This window comes from Phaethon lepturus, unplaced genomic scaffold (assembly GCF_000687285.1).
Source record: "Phaethon lepturus isolate BGI_N335 unplaced genomic scaffold, ASM68728v1 scaffold4728, whole genome shotgun sequence".
NCBI classification, from domain to species: domain Eukaryota; kingdom Metazoa; phylum Chordata; class Aves; order Phaethontiformes; family Phaethontidae; genus Phaethon; species Phaethon lepturus.
Window position 1 is genome coordinate 55,124 of NW_010555414.1, and position 20,363 is coordinate 75,486.

Genomic DNA, 20,363 nt, shown 5'->3' on the forward strand with positions numbered 1-20,363 from the left:
GAGGCTGAATGCCTTCTGCAACAAAATCTTAAGGCTCAAATAGAGAAATTCAAGTGAAAATAACCACTGATCCTAAAAGCTGAAATTTGCCAGTTTTCCCAAAGGAAACATCAGTCAAGTTAGCATCCCCATCCTTCTGTCTGCCTAGTGTTCAAGTCCCATTTTACAAATGATTTTTTCCAGGGGAAGAAGAGTTAACAATAAAGCAGAAAAAAAAAGATGTTGGCAAGGCATTTTGCACCCTTGCAAATCCCAGCACTGAGAGCAATCATAAGTCCGGGTTACAAGCCTATCCACTGATACATATCCACCCCTGCTCCATCCTCCCCCTCCACCCGTGTCCAATCCGGGGCCCTTCCTGCAGGGCCTCAGAGCATCACAGAGCTGCAGGCACCCCGCAGCTGCACGGGATCGTACATCTGCTTCTGCCTAGCACAGAGGCCCAAACCTCTCCCTTCTCCTCCTTAAAGCAAAGGGAAAAGCGACGAAGGAGATATGAAGACCTTGTATTATCGCCTCCTCCAGCCTCCTGAAGCAATGCCACTCGCAGAGTCCCAAGCAAAAGTTGGGGGGTGGCAGGCAGGAGGTGGGAACCAGAAATCAGTCACAACGGCCAGCAGAGTCAGAAACCTTTAGAAAGAAGCGACCTTTGGAAACGTACACACAGAGTAATCCCCTTCATGGAAGTTACCATTCAGTGAAGTATCATTTGGATTTCTGATTAGCTGGTCTACTTACAGAAAAAGCACACCTGTGCATTTTTTTTGGTAGGATTTTTTTTTTTTTTTTTGCCTTTCGATGCAAAACCTCCTTTTGTTCTTTGCCTAAGTCCCCAGAACAACAGTAAGGGAATGACTTATTTAACGCATTCCTTTAAATATACTTTGAAAACAGATCTCTCTTTGGCAAGGAATCACAGGCACAAGATACAGCCACACTCCAGTAAAGGTCACTGCTGCCTTGCTAAATTCCAGCTCAGGCGGAACAACAATCTATCACAGGTTTTCCTCTTATGATTTCAGTTATATATAGAATCATAATTGATCCTAACTGCTAACCCACTATACCTGATTTTGCTGTAACTTGTAGAGTTGCTGTAATTGACACAGTGCATTCCTGTGAAATGAAATATTTGAGGGATCTTTTAAGAGATGCAAAAGATTTCTTTGACGTGTATTTGTAGAGCACTTCGAAATTTTCGGATGAAAGCTGTTAGGAAGAACTCAGAGTATTATTTTTACAAATATTAGTTGGATATATTAACTATACCACATTAAAATAATCGTGTTGTGTTCTCCAGCATCAGATGCGATACCTATGGGCACTGTTTCCTTTCCAGTTCAGTAGAATTTCACACATTCTTTTTTTTCTGGTTTAACAATGTTGGTATTTTTAAGGAAAGAGAGCTTAAACGTGTTCCAAGCAGCTAAAATTAATTCAGTGTACTCTTATACCACTGGACTCTAATGGAACAACTTCTGTTTTTTTCAAACCAGCAAAAGAACAAAATCAGCATTTGTATTTATATAGAGTATGGTATTAAGGCACTGACAGGAGCAAGAACTTCATTATCTACTTATTTGTGGTGGTGCTGTCATATGATGACTGATGCCAGTCACAAGCCTTCTGTGTGTTTGCTGGCTGACAACAAACAGAACTTTGAAGTGCTGGGGCTCTTCTGAGTAGGGTGTACAAACAAGCAGCTGAGTAAGAGTACAACGAATCACAGCCCTTTTCAAGAAAAGTTTCATGCCTAAGGTTTTCATATCTGGGTGCAATGGTAAAAATTTGTTTTCTCTCTCATTTCTCAAAATATTTTAACACACAATTAGTGGTTAAATTGGTAATTCAACCCATGAAAAACACACGAGAAATATGTCATCATACTGACAGCATGGGAGATAAGACTGTAAGTAATCATTACCATAATATATATGTTCTGAAATAAAAAATCCAGAAGAAAGCAAAGTATCATCAGTTCCTGATTAAAGAGTACTTAAACCCATGGAAGCCCAACAATTTTCGAATTATTTTTGTGTGCAGCTGCTATGCTTCTTTGCATGAGTGAACCGTGTTCTATGCTAGGACTTCTTTTGTGGACTCTTCCATAAAGCCATTTTCTTCTCACCAGAAGAGAATCCAAGTTGTCCAAGGAATTTTCAATATACTAATGAACATTCACAGTACCTACTACTGACATAAAATGTAATATATTTTAGGGTTCTTATATATTGCAAATTGATGGTATCTTCAGTGTAAACCTCACTCTAGCTATGGCTTTAAAATACAGGTTACACATGCAACAAAAGTGTAAACCATTTGCACAAGATCGAGTATGAAGAAAGAACGTGGTTGCAGAGACTTGCCTGTAACTCAGCTGTATGCACAGATTCTTGTTTCAATATAATAAAATCAAATTAAAGCTTGAAGCCTATTTTGCACCTCTTCTGGAGGAAATCAGTGTAGCACAGGAGAAAGACAAAGCTAGAGGAGCCAAAAAAATCAGCACGATTTAGACACGTTAATATTCTTACCTTAGTTCAGGAGAACGTTTGTTTTCTTTACAGCTTCTACATTTTTGACTGTAAAAATAAAAGTAGGAAGTCATAAACATGTTCAAAAAGACAAGAAAACCTCACTGAAGCGTATTATACATAGAGATGTTATTGTAATTTTCAGTAGAGGAAGACTCTAAGATGCAGATTGCTAGGAGCTGGGAGACCATCAAGAACTATCAAGTGAGAGGGGGGAAGAGAGAGGGGGAGACACACGCATAGCTTGCCCTATTCTTATATTTTCCTCTAAGTATCTCCTTCTGACAAAGACCACTGGATTATGTAAGGTGGAAGACAACTAATATTAGACATAGTTTATAGCCTATTTCTGTAGGAGATGTACATTCATAAAAATCAAGCAAATGCAATCTTTTTCACTGGTAGCCATTTGAAACACGCTAGGTAAGTATGAGGGTAATGTTAAGCAATGTAATATGCACAGTCCTGTCTGAGTGATTAAAGAAATTGATCAACACAAACTAATCTGCTATCTGAACATGGTCTGGGGAAAAAACAAAACAAAACAAATGTTCTTCAGTTTTGTCAGGTTAAAAAGGGGAAAACCAAGAGCAATTCTGTGCTAAACGGATCACAATGCTTCGGGATTTCTGCAGGTTTTTTTAGGACCATCAAGGAGTTTCTGTGACAAAAGCTCCACCTCTAATATTTACACCCATGTAAAGAGCAACTTCATATCTACTTTTGAAGGTCTTATTTTTAAATTCTTTGTAATTTTTACCAAGACAGTAACAGCAGTGATATGTAAAATGTACTTCAGTAAAGAAACAAAATGAAATACCATTTTGTATAGAAAGGTATCACTGCAGCAATTGAAAAGCAAATGCAGATATTAGATACATTAAAGAGAACGCATAGAAACACACTATCCAAGCTGGAGAGCAAGACACTCGACTAGAAGTATGAAGAGATGTTCAAGACAGAGATAACATTTTATGCTCGTAAAAACAAAATGAGATATTTCCTCTAGAAAGAGATAAAAGACTCCCAGTGTATTACCACACCAAAAACACTCTAGCAAGAAGCAGAACTATCAACAGATATGAATGAGAAGATGGCTGTTTCTTGCTTTTAACAGGTCAATTGAATGTGCCAGGCTGAGAGGAATTAAAAAAGAGAAAGAACCCAATTACATTTAATTCTGTGATATCCTGTTTTCAACATTATGAACTGAAACACAGGAGATACCTTAATTAATTTTCCTGATACATATTAATCACTGTCTTCACCACACCAATCCCTTCCCTTTCAGAAAGGCTCTGCCATGAAAAGCATACAGTAGACCCTGTGGGTATGAGAGGCTCTTGAACATTTCGGAAGCAGTCTATGCCTTAATCACTGCTCAGTTTTAAAAAATGAAAGAATCACAACAGCTTTCCGAGATGAAGGGCTCAATGAAGACTTGAACTACAGGGAATTTATGAACAAACCAACCTTCTGATTTCCACAACAAATTAGCAGGGAAACTGAATTGGTAATAATTACCTTGGCTAAATTATGATTCATATCTAGGAAAGTCTGTGCGCTGAAGTAAGAATATTGTAAAAATTATAGATTAGCTCGTAAATCAAAGCAACTATTACGCAGACGTGCAAATGAACTGAATTAAGGCTGTCTGACAGTCTCGTCTGAGGCATTTTCTTGATTGTGCATCAATAAATAATTTTTCAGGTTTGTTGCTTGGATAGCATAACACTGTATATTAGTCAGTTGGCCAATGCATTTTCTTGGACACCTGTATTTGATCACCTGAAAACATCAGGGGACTTATTCTATATACAACTTAGTTTTGTCTGAACCACATCCTGCGACATCATCGCACATGAGAAATTGTTTGTTAGTTTTAAACTTACTTGTCAACAGAAGAAAGGATATATTGAGGAGAACGGGTGCAACTTCTGTCCAAGTTGAGCCAGTCCAAAGCTCCACAACTCAGAATGGGTGGAGTTTCATTAATCTACAAAACACACAACATGAAAACAGCAAGAAAACAGCAAGAAAAAAATACCACAACAACCCAGGAACTTCCACATTATCATTAGTTACCGTATACAACCACTGTTGCTAACTATTATGTGCAATGCTGCATAATACCTCTCAGGTGAGATTATAATCTCACACATCTGCTTAGTCTTTGATAATTTACAAAATTGCTAAGTATTTGTTACTGAGTACATCTCTTCTTGTAGCTCTGTTTTCATGTACTGCATGCTTCATTAATCAAGAAATTAAGAATGGGAAAACAAATGGAAGTTAAGCCCCTTATCTCAACTACAGAAGTGAGTACAAAAAGACAATTGAGCGGAAAGTATAAAACGTTACTATATGAAAATCCATTTTAAAAGGTAGATTCTTGCCAGTATCAGTTGGTAATATGGTTAAGTCCTAAACCAGAAAATCTGCAGTCTTTAAGTTAGGTGTCTTAGTTACATATGCCAGTCATTTTAAGAATTACCTCATTTTTTTTAAACTTTATTGAACTAGCTGACCGAATAGTATCTTGCAGTAGTTAGTTCCCGAGATAAACACCCCAAGAAATATTTTATCTATTTCTGATATATGGAACAATTAAGTGTTTTCAGAGTTAACAATACTCAAGCACTTAATCCCATAAACTTTCCATTTCTTCTAGTATACCTCATTTGGGATGGTGAAATGACAGAGGAAGAAGATAATTCAGAAAATTATCAAATATGGAAAGATTTCTGGTCTTTTCACTGCGGCATTCTGCCTGTTTCAATCCTACTATAGTCATGACTAGAAATAGGAAACACTAAATTATTCAAGGTATCTGCATCATCTTTTGCTGAGTACATTTGAAAGAAGCAGTAGTGTCCTCCCACAAAAGGTTTAGTGTCATTACAGACCATTAGGTGGAGAAAATGAAGCAAGTGAATACAATGATGAGAAGAAATATTATCTATATCAGGCTTGCATTTAAGATGGAAAATAATTAGGAAAATCAATGAAGAATTAGGGAAGAAAAATACAGTTTTAGAACTTACTGATCTTCGTTGTCTTAAGATAGCAGCTTCTGCTGGGTGATTGAATCTAAACTTATGAGACTTGCCAAGGACAACAAGGGCTCCTGTGAACAAAAATTAATCAGAAATCTACAGAGACATAGTTCATCAAACAGTTGGTCCCTAGAATTTTAGCAGTTTCTTAACTCCAGTACACAGACTACAGCATATACAAACTACTATAGAATAGTGTGTTAAAAAAAAGTATTCTGACCAACAGCTTTCTAACCATCACGGAGCAGAGAACTATTGTTAGAATTTGCCACTATGGAACAGCAGAATTATCATTTTGTAATGACAGCATCCAAGCAAACTCATCTTGGAGATCTCTTCAAAGTGAACATAACAGTAAATTCCCTGTTCATATTAAGACCATCATGACTTCATGACAAGAACATAACCAACCCACTGCTGGAAACACTGTCTTTTTAAGAATCCTGATCACTGTAAGTTCCCATAAAATGGATTCTTTGTTTTGTTTTTAAACAACCTGAAAATATGGAAGCCTGATCCATCTCATCTGAGCTCATTCACTATAGCTTATGACTCAGTGGCTAGTATCCTCCACCTAAACACACTGAAGAAGTTGAAGGTCATTTCAACCATATTACACAATAGCCAAAAAAACCCACCAGTGGTCAGCTGGCTTACAGCCAGTCTCCACTACCTTCCACAACAGTGCCTCTGACTACAGGTCTTCCCTTTTCAGAAGGCTACAAACCATTGCTGCCAAAAGGGTCTTAATATGTCACCTATGTCTTCATTTTACTATCTGTGGGATAGTTAATTTATTTGTCCCAGTCTGGAAGCTCTAGCCATAGATCAAACCTTGTGGCAGCAGTAGGAGACAGAGATGTATTTCTGCATGAGTTCCATAAATTCCTGTCTCTAAACTCCAGAGGTAAGTTGATGATAATGCAGCATTCACAGAAAAAGCAAGCCTTACCTTGTGACAGACGACATGATCCAGTGACTTCACATCCATTCACAGTGCAGTGTGCACCCTGAACTGGTCGCAGTGTCACAATCCCACAGTTGTTGTCTATCATACAATGATTTCTTTCAATCCACTGTCCCTGCAAAACTGCAGTGTATAGATTTGTTTTATCTCACCTGTTGAAGGGGTTGGGTTTGCACTATTTCCCTCAGAATGCAGTTTGACATTATGACTGCATAGTTCATACCTCAGAAAACTATGTCATGTGCAGAACAAAGAAATTTAAATTGTCATCTTTGATTGCTAGCCAAGTACCCAATCACTGAAAAAACTTACTTGATTGAAAATAGTAAGACTGTTCTTTTAACGTATTTCTGGTTCTGGAAAATTGTAAACTACTTTCTGACTTGTGAGCTGATGTGCAAATTCTTCTATTGTGCTGAATTTTCTTATTGCTTCTTATGGCATTAATTGTTTACATTTTACTAACCTACCGGCAGAAAATAAACAAACTTAACCAAACTTAGCAGAACTAAGCAAAGCTGAGATTCCATGAAGTTTCCAATTCCAGTATAAAGTTTCAACTCTCTATCAAAATCTGTAGCTCTTGAGATTGACTGTTAAAATTAAGAGCCGAAATGAAATTAAATAAAAAATATTATGAATAAGTTGGATTTTATATCTAAAATACTCTGCCCAAGTAGTGTTGAAAAGCATTTTCAATGTCTCATGATCACTTGTACACTAGTTTAGGCTAGAACATACCAAGATTTGGACGTTGGACAAAGATATTTTTAAAGTTTAGTGTAGCATTTCACAAGTGGGAAGAAAATTCTGAAAAAATCTCAATTAGGTCAAGACCATTGACTTTTTGACCTCTTAAACAGAAACAAAAAATAACTGAAAGATTTTAGCCAACTTAATTATTCTCTCCTACTTACCTTCTTCTTTAAAGCATGCTGGCAAACAGAAACACTACCTAGGTATTACACATGGCAAATGTAAACCACTTGCTTTGACCTGACCATATCATAAAATAATTTGTAATATCATTCTCTTACCAATGTCTTGATCTTGGTCTGAATCACTTCTTCCAATTTTGGTTGTTCCTTCCTAAAACAAGGAAAGAACTAATTTAAAAGTTGGTTACCCAAGGTGGTTTATATATGTAATAATTAAAAAAGCTTTGGTACAGCATCTTAGCAAATACCTGAAATAAATCACCTCTGAATGACCGAATTGTTTAGAGCAAACTTTAACTACTACTACGTAATACTTCAGCCTGCTGTCGCCCATAGTAATGCAATTATTTCTTATCCTGCAGCTATATCAGCTTCTCCTATTACAACTCTAGTAGATGAAGTAACTCTCAAAGGATGATTTTTTGGGACTGCTCTTGAGGCAAATATTTTGAATATGAACACATGTTCTGATGCTTTGAACTTTTACAGTGAGACTTCTTGTCTGCAGAAATGAGATAATTCTATTTATAAAATATAAATATCCATGCAGGAAGAAGCTGCAAAATGATTACTCACTTAAGTAGGCTTTTCAGATATAAAAGTAACAGAATTCCTATTTTGTAAGGAAACTTTGTCATAGATTATGACTTCTTCAAATTAACTAACAAAGGAGAACTTTTTCCCAAAACTTAAATGACATTTGTAAAAAGTCTTCTTGGTGATTATGGTATATAGGCAAGTTGACAAACTTGAAGATTCAATAACTTCAAAGAAAAGAACTGCCTAGGAACAAAAGTGTCCAGAATAAGTAGACTCAAACCATATTAGAGGCCAGTGATGTGAGACAGTATTCTTACAGTACAGTGCAAATATCAATAAAACAGAGTCATTTAATTAATATTATGAGAAAAAAATACCAAAAAAGCAATGAATTGACCACCTGCCTAGTATGTTCCATTACTCGTTCTATCTTTTTCTTCAGTAAAACAAAGCAAGATCATTTCCCAGCTCTCAAGAGACACTATACTTGATTATCGTAAACTGATTAGTAAATGGTCTCTAAAATTACTTTAGAGGCAACTCTTCCAGTCATATTAAAATTAATTATGGTCATTAAACTACTTGATTTTTGTATTCTAATTAGAATAAATTGAATAAGATTCCTGCTCCAAGCATATTAACACCTAGATTTGAAGATGAAGCAAGAAGTAGTAACTGGAAGCCTGAAGACTGGGAAAAAGGAATCATAGAAGAGTTTGGGTTGGAAGGGACCTTTAAAGGTCATCTAGTCCAACTCCCCTGCAGTGAGCAGGGACATCTTCAACTAGATCAGGTTGCTCAGAGCCCCGTCCAACCTGATCTGCAATGTTTCCAGGGATGGGGCATCTACCACCTCCCTGGGGAACCTGTGCCACTGTTTCATCAGCCTCATTGGGAAAAGTTTCTTCCTTAGATCTAGCCGAAATCTACCCTCTTTTAGTTTAAAACCATTACCCTTTGTCATATCTCAGCAGGCCCTGCTAAAATGTCTGTCCCCATCTTTCTTATAGGCCCCCTTCAAGTACTGGAAGGCTGGAGCCTTCTCTTCTCCAGGCTGAACAACCCCCAACTCTCTCAGTCTGTCCTCCTAGGAGAGGTGTTCCACCCCTCTGATCATTTTTGTGGCCCTCCTCTGGACCCGCTCCAACAGGTCCATGTCCTTCCTGTGCTGAGGGCTCTAGAGCTGGACACAGGACTCCAGGTGGGGGTCTCACCAGAGTGGAGTAGAGGGGCAGAACCCCCTCGCTCGACCTGCTGGCCACGCTGCTTTGGATGCAGCCCAGGATACGGTTGCCCTTCTGGGCTGTGAGTGCACATTGCCAGCTGTGCAATACTGTAAGAGGATGCAGTTATGGGTAATTATGGGTAAATCACAGTTGTTTTGAGCATTGGAGGGAAAGGGAATTACTATCATTCAGATCCTCACAGAGCTCAGCTATTTGAACCAACTAACAGAGCCCTCTGCTACAAGCCCTGCTGAGACTCCCTTGCTGGAGAGGCTGAAAGCTGGATTGTGCCCAGTGCCCCTGCTTTGGAGTAATTATCAAATTAGTCAGCTTAATGTTCAGTGCACTCAACCACAAAATATCCACCTGGCTTGGCCACAACTTGTGGAAAACTTATGATCCATATGGCCTTTGACTCACCTCACACAATTGAGTTAGCAACATGTATTTCACAGAATCATTAAGGTTCGAAAAGACCTTTAAGATCATCAAGTCCAACCATCAACCCAACACCATCATGCCCACTAAACCATGTCCCTAAGTGACATGTCCACACTTTTTTTGAATATTTCCAGTGATGGTGACTCCACCACTTCCCTGCGCAGCCTGTTCCAATGCTTGACCACGCTCGCAGTAAAGAAATTTTCCCCAAATCTAAACCTCCCCTGGTGCAACTTGAGGCCATTTCCTCTTGTCCTATCACTAGTTACTTGTGAGAAGAGACCAACACCCACCTCACCACAGCCCCCTTTCAGGTAGTCGTAGAGAGCGATAAGTTCTCCCCTCAGCCTCCTCTTCTCCAGACTAAACAACCCCAGTTCCCTCATCCTCCTCATAAGACTTGTGCTCCAGACCCCTCACCAGCTTCATTGCCCTTCTCTGGACACACTCCAGCAACTCAATGTCCCTCTTGAGTGAGGGGTCCAAAACTGAACACAGTATTTGAGGTGTGGCCTCACCAGTGCAAGAGTACAGGGGCATGATCACCTCCCTACTCCTGCTGGCCACGCTATATCTAATACAGGCCAGGATGCTGTTGGCCTTCTTGGCCACCTGGGCACACTGCCGGCTCATGTTCCGCTGGCTGTCAACCAGCACCCCCAGCTCCTTTTATTCTGGGCAGCTCTCCAGCCACTCCTCCCCAAGCCTGTAGCGCTGCATGGGGTTGTTGTGACCCCATGTTTGTTGCAGGACCCAGCACTTGGCCTTATTAAATTATTCTCTTTTATTTTATACAAAGATAAGTAAACCAACTCCTAAAAGACCTCTTTATCAATTATCTTCTTGACTAAGCAAAGAAATAATTATTGTAATTCCAAAATAAACTTTTTTCCAATGTACTGAAATAACTCTCTGGTAACAGAATTTAATTCAGAAAAATATATTACAGCAGTATTGGCTTATGAAATTCACAATAGTATCCCAGTTAGTGGAGCACTTCTGGGTGATTTTAAGTACAACTAAAAATTGCAGCTGAGAGCAAGGGTACAGATATGATACCAGGAAACTCACTCAGCTTAAAAAAGAAAACAAAACAAAACCAGCCATAACCCAGGCCCATCTCGATTTCACTTTTTCAAATGCTGTAACTGAGCTAGTAATTTAAATATTTATACTCTTGTCTAATTTAATATGGAGTATTTTACCTGAAAAAGTGAAAGACACATGATTCAAATGAAAAGATTGCACAACCTCACCTTAACATATCGAGGTACATCTTCATATGTGTTGAAGTGCTTTTACATTGTTACCCTCTTCTGGCAGTGTTTCCTGACTAAGGGTAGAATTTCCAAGGCACATTACAGAACCATAAAGAGTGAGATTGCTTTCCCCCTTCAGTTTTGGGAGTACTCCAACTTTCAAAAAAGTTTGTGAAGAAAAAGTACATCTTTTTCTAAGTCAATATAAACAAATCCCACATTTTTAAGCTATGCAAAAAGGTCAGTTAAATTATAGGGAAATATATAATAGAAATAGGTATATTTCTATAATATATTATAGAAATAGATATATTTTTGTTAATGAAAGCTAGGAAAAAAAGAACAGAACCTAAGAAAGAAAGGTTCTTTAAGCATAAGCACAGCACTGATTAGTGTAATTAATAACATGGAATATCAAGAGACTAAGAGAGTAACACAATGTTTATTCTACATGATCTGAAAACTGCTGCCATGACCTCTCTTTAGAAGCACAATGTAAAGTGCTGTTATATGTTGAAGCCCTAATGTGTAAGGAACTGCTAATGTTTTACCTTCTTGCTGTTCAGATGAAGGTAACAGACACCAGAGTCTAAAAGCTGCAAAGCACAAAGAAAAGAAAAGGCAGCATCTAGGAGCAAAGAAAGAGGAGACAAAGATGTTAGTGTGACGGAGAGACACTAATGACTTCCAAAGATAACCCTTCAAACTAAGTGTCTCCATTAAAATTAATATCTTCAAATTACTTTAGGTGTTGTCAAAATTAGTATGTGAAAATATTTGCTGTTTCCAGAATAGCAAGTAATGGAAAAATATTTAAGTAGGAGCAATTACTTCTAATAAATATTTAATGTTAATGTAGGACTGAATAGTTTAAGTTGCATGTCGATCAGCACTGGACAGTATTACTTGGTCTCTAATTATTACTTGGTTCAATTTTTTTGTGCTGGCATGAGAAAAATTAGTAAGGTTTCTCTTTCAACATGATAAACAGCAGCATGAGTTCTCTTTCAAATATTTGTTGTGGCTTTTTAACAGGAAAAAAAAAATCCTGTGTCCCTATATTATATCAAGTACCACAAAACCTAGATTTGGATTAAAATATTTTATTACTAGACAGATGCATGGTTTTCAACCATATTTAACACATTTTTGCTAATGAGTGCACCTCTGTAGAGACACCCATCCATCCCTCCTTTTATGTTAATCATCATCAATATTTCAGTAATTTCCATTCATTTAAACAATATTTAAAAGTTAAAGTCCAGCTTAGCACCAACTTAAAAAACAAAAAATCCCCTAAAATTATTTGATCTAGCCATGCACATCATGAGCCACAACGTGGAGTAATATACATGCCATGTTATTAAAGTTTCTTGGTGAAACCCTTGTCTTAAATGAGCAGCTACACAAAGCAAAACAATATCTAGGTTTCTACCTGACCCTGGAAAATAGCCACTCAAGTGGGATCACAAGTAATTAGCATTCAAGCTACACACCTGGAATCTACATGGCAGGCCTAGTAGGGTTAAAAAAGCAATATACAGAAGTCACTGCCAAAGTGAACTTGTGCTTGTTAAAGCTTACTTTTATCTTTGATCTACACATACACAAGTATTCCAGTCTCAAGTATACAAGTAACTAGTAAAATCTGGACCAGTATGTCTGGTACACTTTAAGCACCATCCTTTACATTTACACACACGTACGCATGTGCATGCAGCTGTCCTCATGCTTTGTGGACAAACTACTAATGCCTAATTTGAGTATTTTGCTTTGCTTATGATGCATTTATCAAATAGTTTGCACATGCACCCATAACAGTAAGAATTCATTATTCCATATATGAATTCTTACCCTCCTCCATTTTCATGTATCCTTTTCTGCTTTTTTCCTGTTATCTGTCTCTTGTGGGCTGTGACCTTTAGTTTTTGATAGCTGTTGTTGTAATGCCACCTCAACCACTCTCCATTTCCAAAGAAAACAACTGTTTTCTAATTGAAGGGAAAAATAAGACAAATGACAACATCTTACCCTGAGATGATACAGCACCACTCCTGTGCTGAGGATATCATCATCCATGGCCATTAGATGAGGTAAACTAGAATCTATTGTTACTCCAGCTTTTTCTTTGTTGATGTCCACACTGTATTCTTCCATGATGGCTTTCCTGTCTGTCCACTTACTTGTCCAGTCTTTGGTCAATTGGTCAATCTTAATGAATAAGAGAGGAAAATGTTTCACTTACTAAGCAGGTTAATTTTTCTCATACATAAATTTCTTCAGAAATTTTCTTTTCAGTTACTGGATGCAAAGTTCTTTCACCAGTTGCAATGCAGGTGTATTTCTAATTGCAGTACATTTCTGTGGCAACAAAAAAATGGGTAAAAGCTGTACTGTCACCTAGTGAAGCAGGTTTAATCTATTGAAGACTCATTCCCAAAATGTCAGAAAGATATATGAACACGCTAACTAGTTATTTTGCCTGTCTTTAAGCAAAACTTAAAATTAAGATCTCCAAAACCTTTCCGGGTCACCAGTGATAAAATCTTCTCAGTAATTCGGTGATTGCACAAAAATTTTCTTTGAATAAATTGAAGGAGTTTAATCTTAAAAGAGAGAGGCTCTGTGTAATGAATTTCTGTGATATATTGAGACAGTTTTCAAACAAGGAATAGATTGTGCAGACTTAGTGATATGCAATGGACAGCGTCTCATTAAGAACAGGAAACTTCCATCACAAATTGGTAAAGAGCCTCCACTATGCATTAAGGATGGCAGTTTCCTGCATATTCAGGGCAAACAGGAAAGGATTAGGACAAAAATATTTTCACTGTGGTTTCAGAACTATGGCAATGCTATCCCCCCTGGCCCAGTGAAACAGAAGAGTTACAGCATCAGATAGACCGTACACACCCTCATTTCATTCTGAAGAACCAGCTCGGTCAGATTTCCATCCCTGTCATCGCTCCAAGAAGGACTGGAATTCCTCTGTAAAAACAACAGCCACCAAGATTTAGATACTATTTTCCTTATTCACAACTGGCAGGCATGTTCTTTCACTCTCCAGGATTTCAAGAGATGAACTCGGGAGAAAGAAAGACAAAATACACAGACATTTGATGCTGCCATCTAGCATCTAGCCTACATCTCTCTAGCTATTGCATGCAAGTTTTTGTGATGAAGTTGTGAAAGAGCATTAACAGAGATACACTCCTGTGTAACGTGTGGATGTGGCGCTTCGTGACATGGTTTAGGGGGCATGGTGGTGTTGGGTTAACGGTTGGACTTGATGATCTTGAAGGTCCTTTCCGACCTTAATGATTCTGTAAATAAATCCTGGACTGTAGTTCCAGTCTCTCCCAGCAAAACATGCTCTCCATGACATGGAAAACCAAGATGCTATTATTATTCCAAAGGAGAAAAGAACCAAAGTGGCAGCTGTATTGTGAGGGCTCACAGATGTTCACAACTACTCTTCAGAGGCAGAGTGTGCAGGCAGGGTGAAACCTCCAAAATACTCTTGAGGCCTACTAATGCACTTTTTGGGGAAAGCGGATTGTAACAAGTCTGGCAGGGAAATTACATCAGTGATTACTATTTTGTACTGTCTTGGTGCTTCCATATCCCTACAAATAAAGTATTTCTATTTCATGGTATTTCTGGACAACAAAACCATCCAACTCCATGAAAAACAGGCAATGAAATCCTTTCTAATCATTACATAACTGCTTATACTTCAGGATTATCAATATAATGCCAGAAAAAGAAGAAATGACAGAAATGAAGTTAGGCTTATAATCATAATGAAATCACTCCAGTTATAATAAACATGGAAAGACAAACAGGTAAGACAAAAGTAAGCTACTGTAGCTACCTAAAGCATCATTTTAGAGCTCCAGCTGGGAAGTGTTCCTACGTACCAGTTCAAAGCTCATCAGCATAGTTTTCAACCTATCAATTTCTTCTCGCAGTTCTCTGATCAGTTTTACATTTGCATCCTGAAACATTGAGACACAGATGTTGTAAAAAACATTCTTTAAAAAATTCTAGCTAAAGAAATCAATGCAGAACTGTTCCAAGAGCCAGAAGGAGAGAAGAACAGGCACACTCACAGCAGTACTCCCTGCTCCACTCTGCCAGGCCCCTGGGATGTACTGTCTAGGGGCAGGTGGCTCCCATCTTTGATAGGTTCTCTTTTCCCATAAACATTGTTCCATCTCTTTTCTGAACACAGACCTACCACAGTATTTGTTCCCATCATGCAAATAGCTGGATACATCACTACTTGTAAGGATTTAACTTCAAAATAGTCCTATCAGGTCAGAAAAATGCTGTTATTTCTGTCACGCAGAGAAGAAAATCAGGCTAGAGGAGACTAAGTCAGAATTCATCAACCATGGCATTGAAAGCCCTTGCAGCCGATACACAGAGCATTTCCTGCCTGCTTGTGTGGAGGCATTTATCTTGCTTTCAGATTAAGTATCTCTGCACAGGCAGTTTCTGGAAACCAGCTTTTTGCAGACAGTTCAGGGAAACTCTTGAGTCAAGAGTCAGCTTTCTCTGGGCTGCCAGTGACACTTTGGCTCAGGTCAATTTGCAGTGAGGGGAAGGTAGCAGCTAAGTGAAGGGATGGAGTTAAGGGTCTAGCATGGCCTGTGCAAGAGAGTGGTGGGCACACAAGTTGGGAGGCTGAGAGACTGTTATAACAAGAGGCTAGCCCAGGAGGACCACGTTTACTTGCCTGTGGCCTGTCACAGAGTTGAAAACTGCTGCTGCCAAAGCAAAAAACACTTGCTGCCACTAGTGATGTCTAAAAACTCGTTAATATGTGATACGCACTGGTAATACGGATGCAAATTAGATTTGTGGCACCTTGGATTACAAGGGTTTCCTTCTGCCCAAGATTTAACAGAGTATCGTTAGGAAAGCAAACAAATGAAGTACATCTCCAAGATTCTATCCTTTATCTACGGATAAAATCTTGATACACCCAGGCCAAATCACAAAAGAACACTAATAAAGTTGAAAAGTCAACTGCTCAATGATTAGGAAATGCTGGACTCAAGGCTTTTTTTGAAACCTTAATTCAGTCCCCTTAAATGGATACACTGTGATTCAGTCCTTAAGATATGCGATCACTGTAGGACAGTAGCCTCACGCAGAATGCCAGATGAAGAATGCTCAGTTAAAGAGCAGCAATTCAAGAGTTTTTTATTTCTAGCATGAGAGATAGCAGTTCTTGATTATTATGTGCTATTTGAATTTTGCTTTGAAGGCAGACAGAATTATGCGTTGCCCCATGGATTTTTTAATGCCAGTTCTCATCGCTATAGTATCTAAAACCTCCACAACTGCTAATCATCTGTTTTAACAGAATGTCTTTGGAAGAGTTTACTTTTTTCCCGTTTAATAAATGTGGACTGGGGTAAGGGTGGAAAATGACGAACAAGCACACATTGAAAGTTTGCTGTAACCATCTGGACTAGCATTGAACAAGAACGCTGTAAGCAGCGGCAGCGACAGAATCCAGTCCTCCAAGGCAGCATCAGACTCTCCCCTTAATACCCTGCCATCTTTTAACTTCTGCAGCCTGTGAAGGACCCCTGCACAATCAAACAGATGAATCTGAGTTCATAGCTGGAACAGGCCTATTTTGTACAATGAATGAAGCTGGGGTTCTGTGCCAAAAATTGTTCCCATGTATTTAAAGGCTTCACCATTTTGTGTACTGAAAAGACAACAAATTGAGACTACATGGGCTACCTTAGGCCTGAAGTATTAACTTTTGAATGCTTGACTTTGCAACCTTAACAGAGTTCATTTAACATGCCAAAGGGAAGGGTTGCAAGGGTTATGCACTTACAGTAACAGGTTAAATAGTAACAAATAATCCTAACAGTCTGTAACTCTCACAGTATTTAGGATAAAGACATAAAGGTAAACATATGTGTCAACAATTCAAAGAGAAGGAGGATTGAAACTCAATGGACAGAGATGAAGAATGTAAAATAGGTGTGAAATTCTAAATGGTTGAAGCTGCAGGGGATCACAGAAATTATTTCTGTAATATTCAGTCTCCTATTTACCTCTCATTAACATGGGAAAGAGACGTATGAATTTTATTCAGAGAGCAGATATACGGAATAAACCTTAAACAACACACACACCCCAAAACAGAACAAGAATGAAAAGCAGAACTCAAGGCCTCACCTCATTCACTCTGGGCTTGTTGATAATATTTTTGGCATTTGAAGCATATCTTAAGGTACTCATGGTCTCATTGTAGCTGGAGCTGGCAGGAGAGATAGCTACAGGCAGAAAACAAATAGAAAAGAAACACTATTTTAAAAAGCAATCAGTTTAACGCATCACTTTTCAAAAGGGTGGGTTTTTTTAGTCTTGCTGCTTTAAAAAACAAAGCCAAAAATATTCTTAGGGATATTTCATCACGCTCACAGAGAATGTCTTCTCAAGACTGTATTTAACTGAATAAATCCCTTTAAATCAAAGCTATGACCCTAGAAAGACTCTTAAGCTTAACTTCATGCACAACCAGCATGCCTTTTCATTTCCTCGAGCATCCTATGAAATATTTATGAAAATCTTCACAAGGACAGGTTCTAAGTGATATAGCTGTCTTCTCACTGCAGGAGAGATGTTTTTTAAGGGGGTAATGTAGTGCAAAATGTTAACAGTGAATAGAAACTGAACTCACTGGCAATCATAATTGTCTTAGAGTTGCCCCCTAGGCTGTCCTTCAGGAGCCAGGTGAGGATGGAGTCACGGTAGGGGATGTAAGCCGGTCGCCTGGTACCACTGACGCTGCCTGTGGAAGGACTGTCTGTATGACTGCTCTCCCCTTCGCTTGTTAGAGTGTTTATGCTCTGGCAGCTGCTGAACATCTGTGAATTTTGTGCTGAAGGAGAAACAGCATAGAGCTCAGGAAAGGGGTTATCTTTTTCTGTCATGGCTATTTAATTTTCTTAGATGGCACTACAGCTTCTGAAGATGCCACACAGCTGTTCTGTCAAGCTTTTTGTTGTAAATATAGATAAACATTAAGACATAGCACATGGTGAGCAAGTTCTATGCTTTTATCACTACCCTTCAGCATAAAGACCTACTGTGCTTACCTAAAGTGGAGATGACAATTCCAAGTGTAACCAATGATTTGTTAATATTGGCACCTTCGGTAATTCGATCTTTACAGTAACTGGGATCAGCTCTTTCACTGTAGCATACAAGCATGGAAAAGACAATGCAAACCAAACAAAAGTACTTAATTATTAACATACAGTCAATATGAAAACATTATGTATTTTCCTGACACAGAGGAAAACAGAAGTTGCAAGCAATTAAAATTGCAATTAAAATTAATTGCAATTAAAAAATCATATGCTTTGCATACTTTACACTGCGCTCTGGTTCAGAAGGTCCAAACAGCCATGAGGAAAGGCCATGGGGTAAAGACCCATCAAAACATAAACTCAGGCCTGAACTGGGCACCCAATCATAGTGGCTCTGAACTAAACAACAACAATATATATTTCACAACTCTGCAAGGATAGACTGGCTTTGTGCAAAAGTCTGTATATCCCCTCAATACTACCTTCTCTGCTCAGATATGCATGGCGATTTATGTTTTTGAGAAAGAAAAATGTCCTGTTCTCCAGCTGTTCTGTAACTCTTCACCACAACTTCCATCTTTCTGTTCTCTGTCATATCCAGCATAACCACATGTTCCTCACTGAAACGCATACCTAAGATCAGAGACTTAAGAACTTTTGGAACACGAACAGCATAAGCAGTGAGATATGACTATCTTCTCCCACTCATGCTAGGCAGCCATGAGGAATACATTCCTTTTTTCCTCTCTCTTTTCAAGCTCAGATTTGGTAATTCCACCAACAGCTACTGGAAAAGCCACTTAATAAGAATACAGGGTTGAATGGAATTACCTTAAATGTATGCAACAGGACAGTATTGGATCTAATTGGACGGTATTGGACCTAGGAATTCCCTTCCGCAATCAAATCCAATACCCAATACGGAAGAACAGATGAAAAAGACAATATTAGCTCAATATCCCTTGTTACTGTACACAAAAGTCAGGCTTATTGTTAGTTTAATGAAGTTTTAAAATATTAAATTTTATCTTTTAAGGCAATACTAACAGTATCATGGGAGAAAATTACATTTTTGCCCCTCAGTATATTATTACCTGCCTGCAAGGTCCACTAAGTTGATCTTGCTTGCAATTTCAGAGGGGAGATTATTCTCCAATATAGCCTGAAGAGAAAAATACAAATAAGGAAGATTACTCCTCTTAACTAATTAATGAAAAGAAAATAGATGTGCTCTTTTGTTTGGAACTGAGTTGTACATATTACTATCTCACTGCCTTTCTTTGTGATCCTGACTCACTATGTTCAAACCATTAACTCAAAGGCTTTCTCACCCAACAGAGAAACTACTCTCTTACGCCGATTTCCTCTTGAAAAAAAAACCTTTACTGCCTACTGACTGTGAAAGGCTTTCTTGTAGATCTTGCTGCGTTATTTTCTGTTAATGTATTCCAAAGGTCTTTTGTAAAACTACTGAAAAATATCCCAAAATGTTCTGTGATTACAGGATGTTAGAAGTGTGAGATAGAAAAGGTCTATTGGATCACTAAATGACTTCCCTGCCAGGGAAGGATATAATTCCTCGGGAGAAAGGGTGCATTGTCTCTGGGGGAGTACTGCATGCCAAATGCTAAAGAGTTGAGTACATCTGAAAAGCTGGACAGATAGAAAATTTTGGTAAGTGTTAAACTGATGCTATACTTCAATTAAGGATCCTAAACAAGTGTGACAAAACATAACTTCAAACATATTCACACATAATTTTCACAGCATCCTAGAAGGGGTATTGCATTTCAAAGGGCTGATTAAAACGTTAAATATTTCTTTTTACAGTGAGTCTTTGGCATCACTTCTGACTATAAGCTTGCATAAAGGAACAAGAATACTTCAGTAAACGCTCAACACATCAGGCAGTGTAGGAAGTGTAACACATCTGCAGCGTGATCCAAAGGAACTAAGTAACAGCTTCCACTGACGTTATTACACACAGCACAAAACAGTGACAAGTAAACAATGCGTAACACACTGAACAATGCTTTTTGAGAATGAAAAGGAAGTTGGATTAGTTTTAGCTAACCTGAGTGTAGTGGATGGTGAAGATAGCATGGGATCTGCTGCTGGCATTGTGAATATGTGTAGCTGCTGTGATTCTAGAAAGAACAACAAATCATTCAATTACAAAGGCTTATTTCCCTGTATTCAGGGAAAGCAAAAATGACAAATACAGCAGATAAATGAAGATTAAGGAATATGAAACTTGTAGAATATGGTAGGCTGT

The 20,363-nt window shown here is 38.3% G+C and overlaps 1 protein-coding gene across 1 annotated transcript in view; it reads right to left on the reverse strand.

The window, feature by feature from the left end:
* The window catches only part of STARD9 (StAR-related lipid transfer (START) domain containing 9), a 102,040-nt gene that overhangs the window by 31,399 nt on the left and 50,278 nt on the right, over positions 1–20,363 (reverse strand). Inside the window, exons 11-24 of the mRNA XM_010292140.1 lie at positions 20,163–20,235; positions 19,183–19,250; positions 18,095–18,192; positions 17,677–17,877; positions 17,172–17,269; positions 14,882–14,959; positions 13,875–13,949; positions 12,993–13,172; positions 7,595–7,646; positions 6,543–6,680; positions 5,579–5,661; positions 4,427–4,530; positions 2,535–2,582; positions 2,188–2,190 (exon numbers count right to left, since the gene is read on the reverse strand). Of these exons, the coding sequence (XP_010290442.1) occupies positions 2,188–2,190; positions 2,535–2,582; positions 4,427–4,530; positions 5,579–5,661; positions 6,543–6,680; positions 7,595–7,646; positions 12,993–13,172; positions 13,875–13,949; positions 14,882–14,959; positions 17,172–17,269; positions 17,677–17,877; positions 18,095–18,192; positions 19,183–19,250; positions 20,163–20,235 (1,299 nt within the window). The remainder of the gene's footprint in view (positions 1–2,187; positions 2,191–2,534; positions 2,583–4,426; positions 4,531–5,578; positions 5,662–6,542; positions 6,681–7,594; positions 7,647–12,992; positions 13,173–13,874; positions 13,950–14,881; positions 14,960–17,171; positions 17,270–17,676; positions 17,878–18,094; positions 18,193–19,182; positions 19,251–20,162; positions 20,236–20,363) is intronic.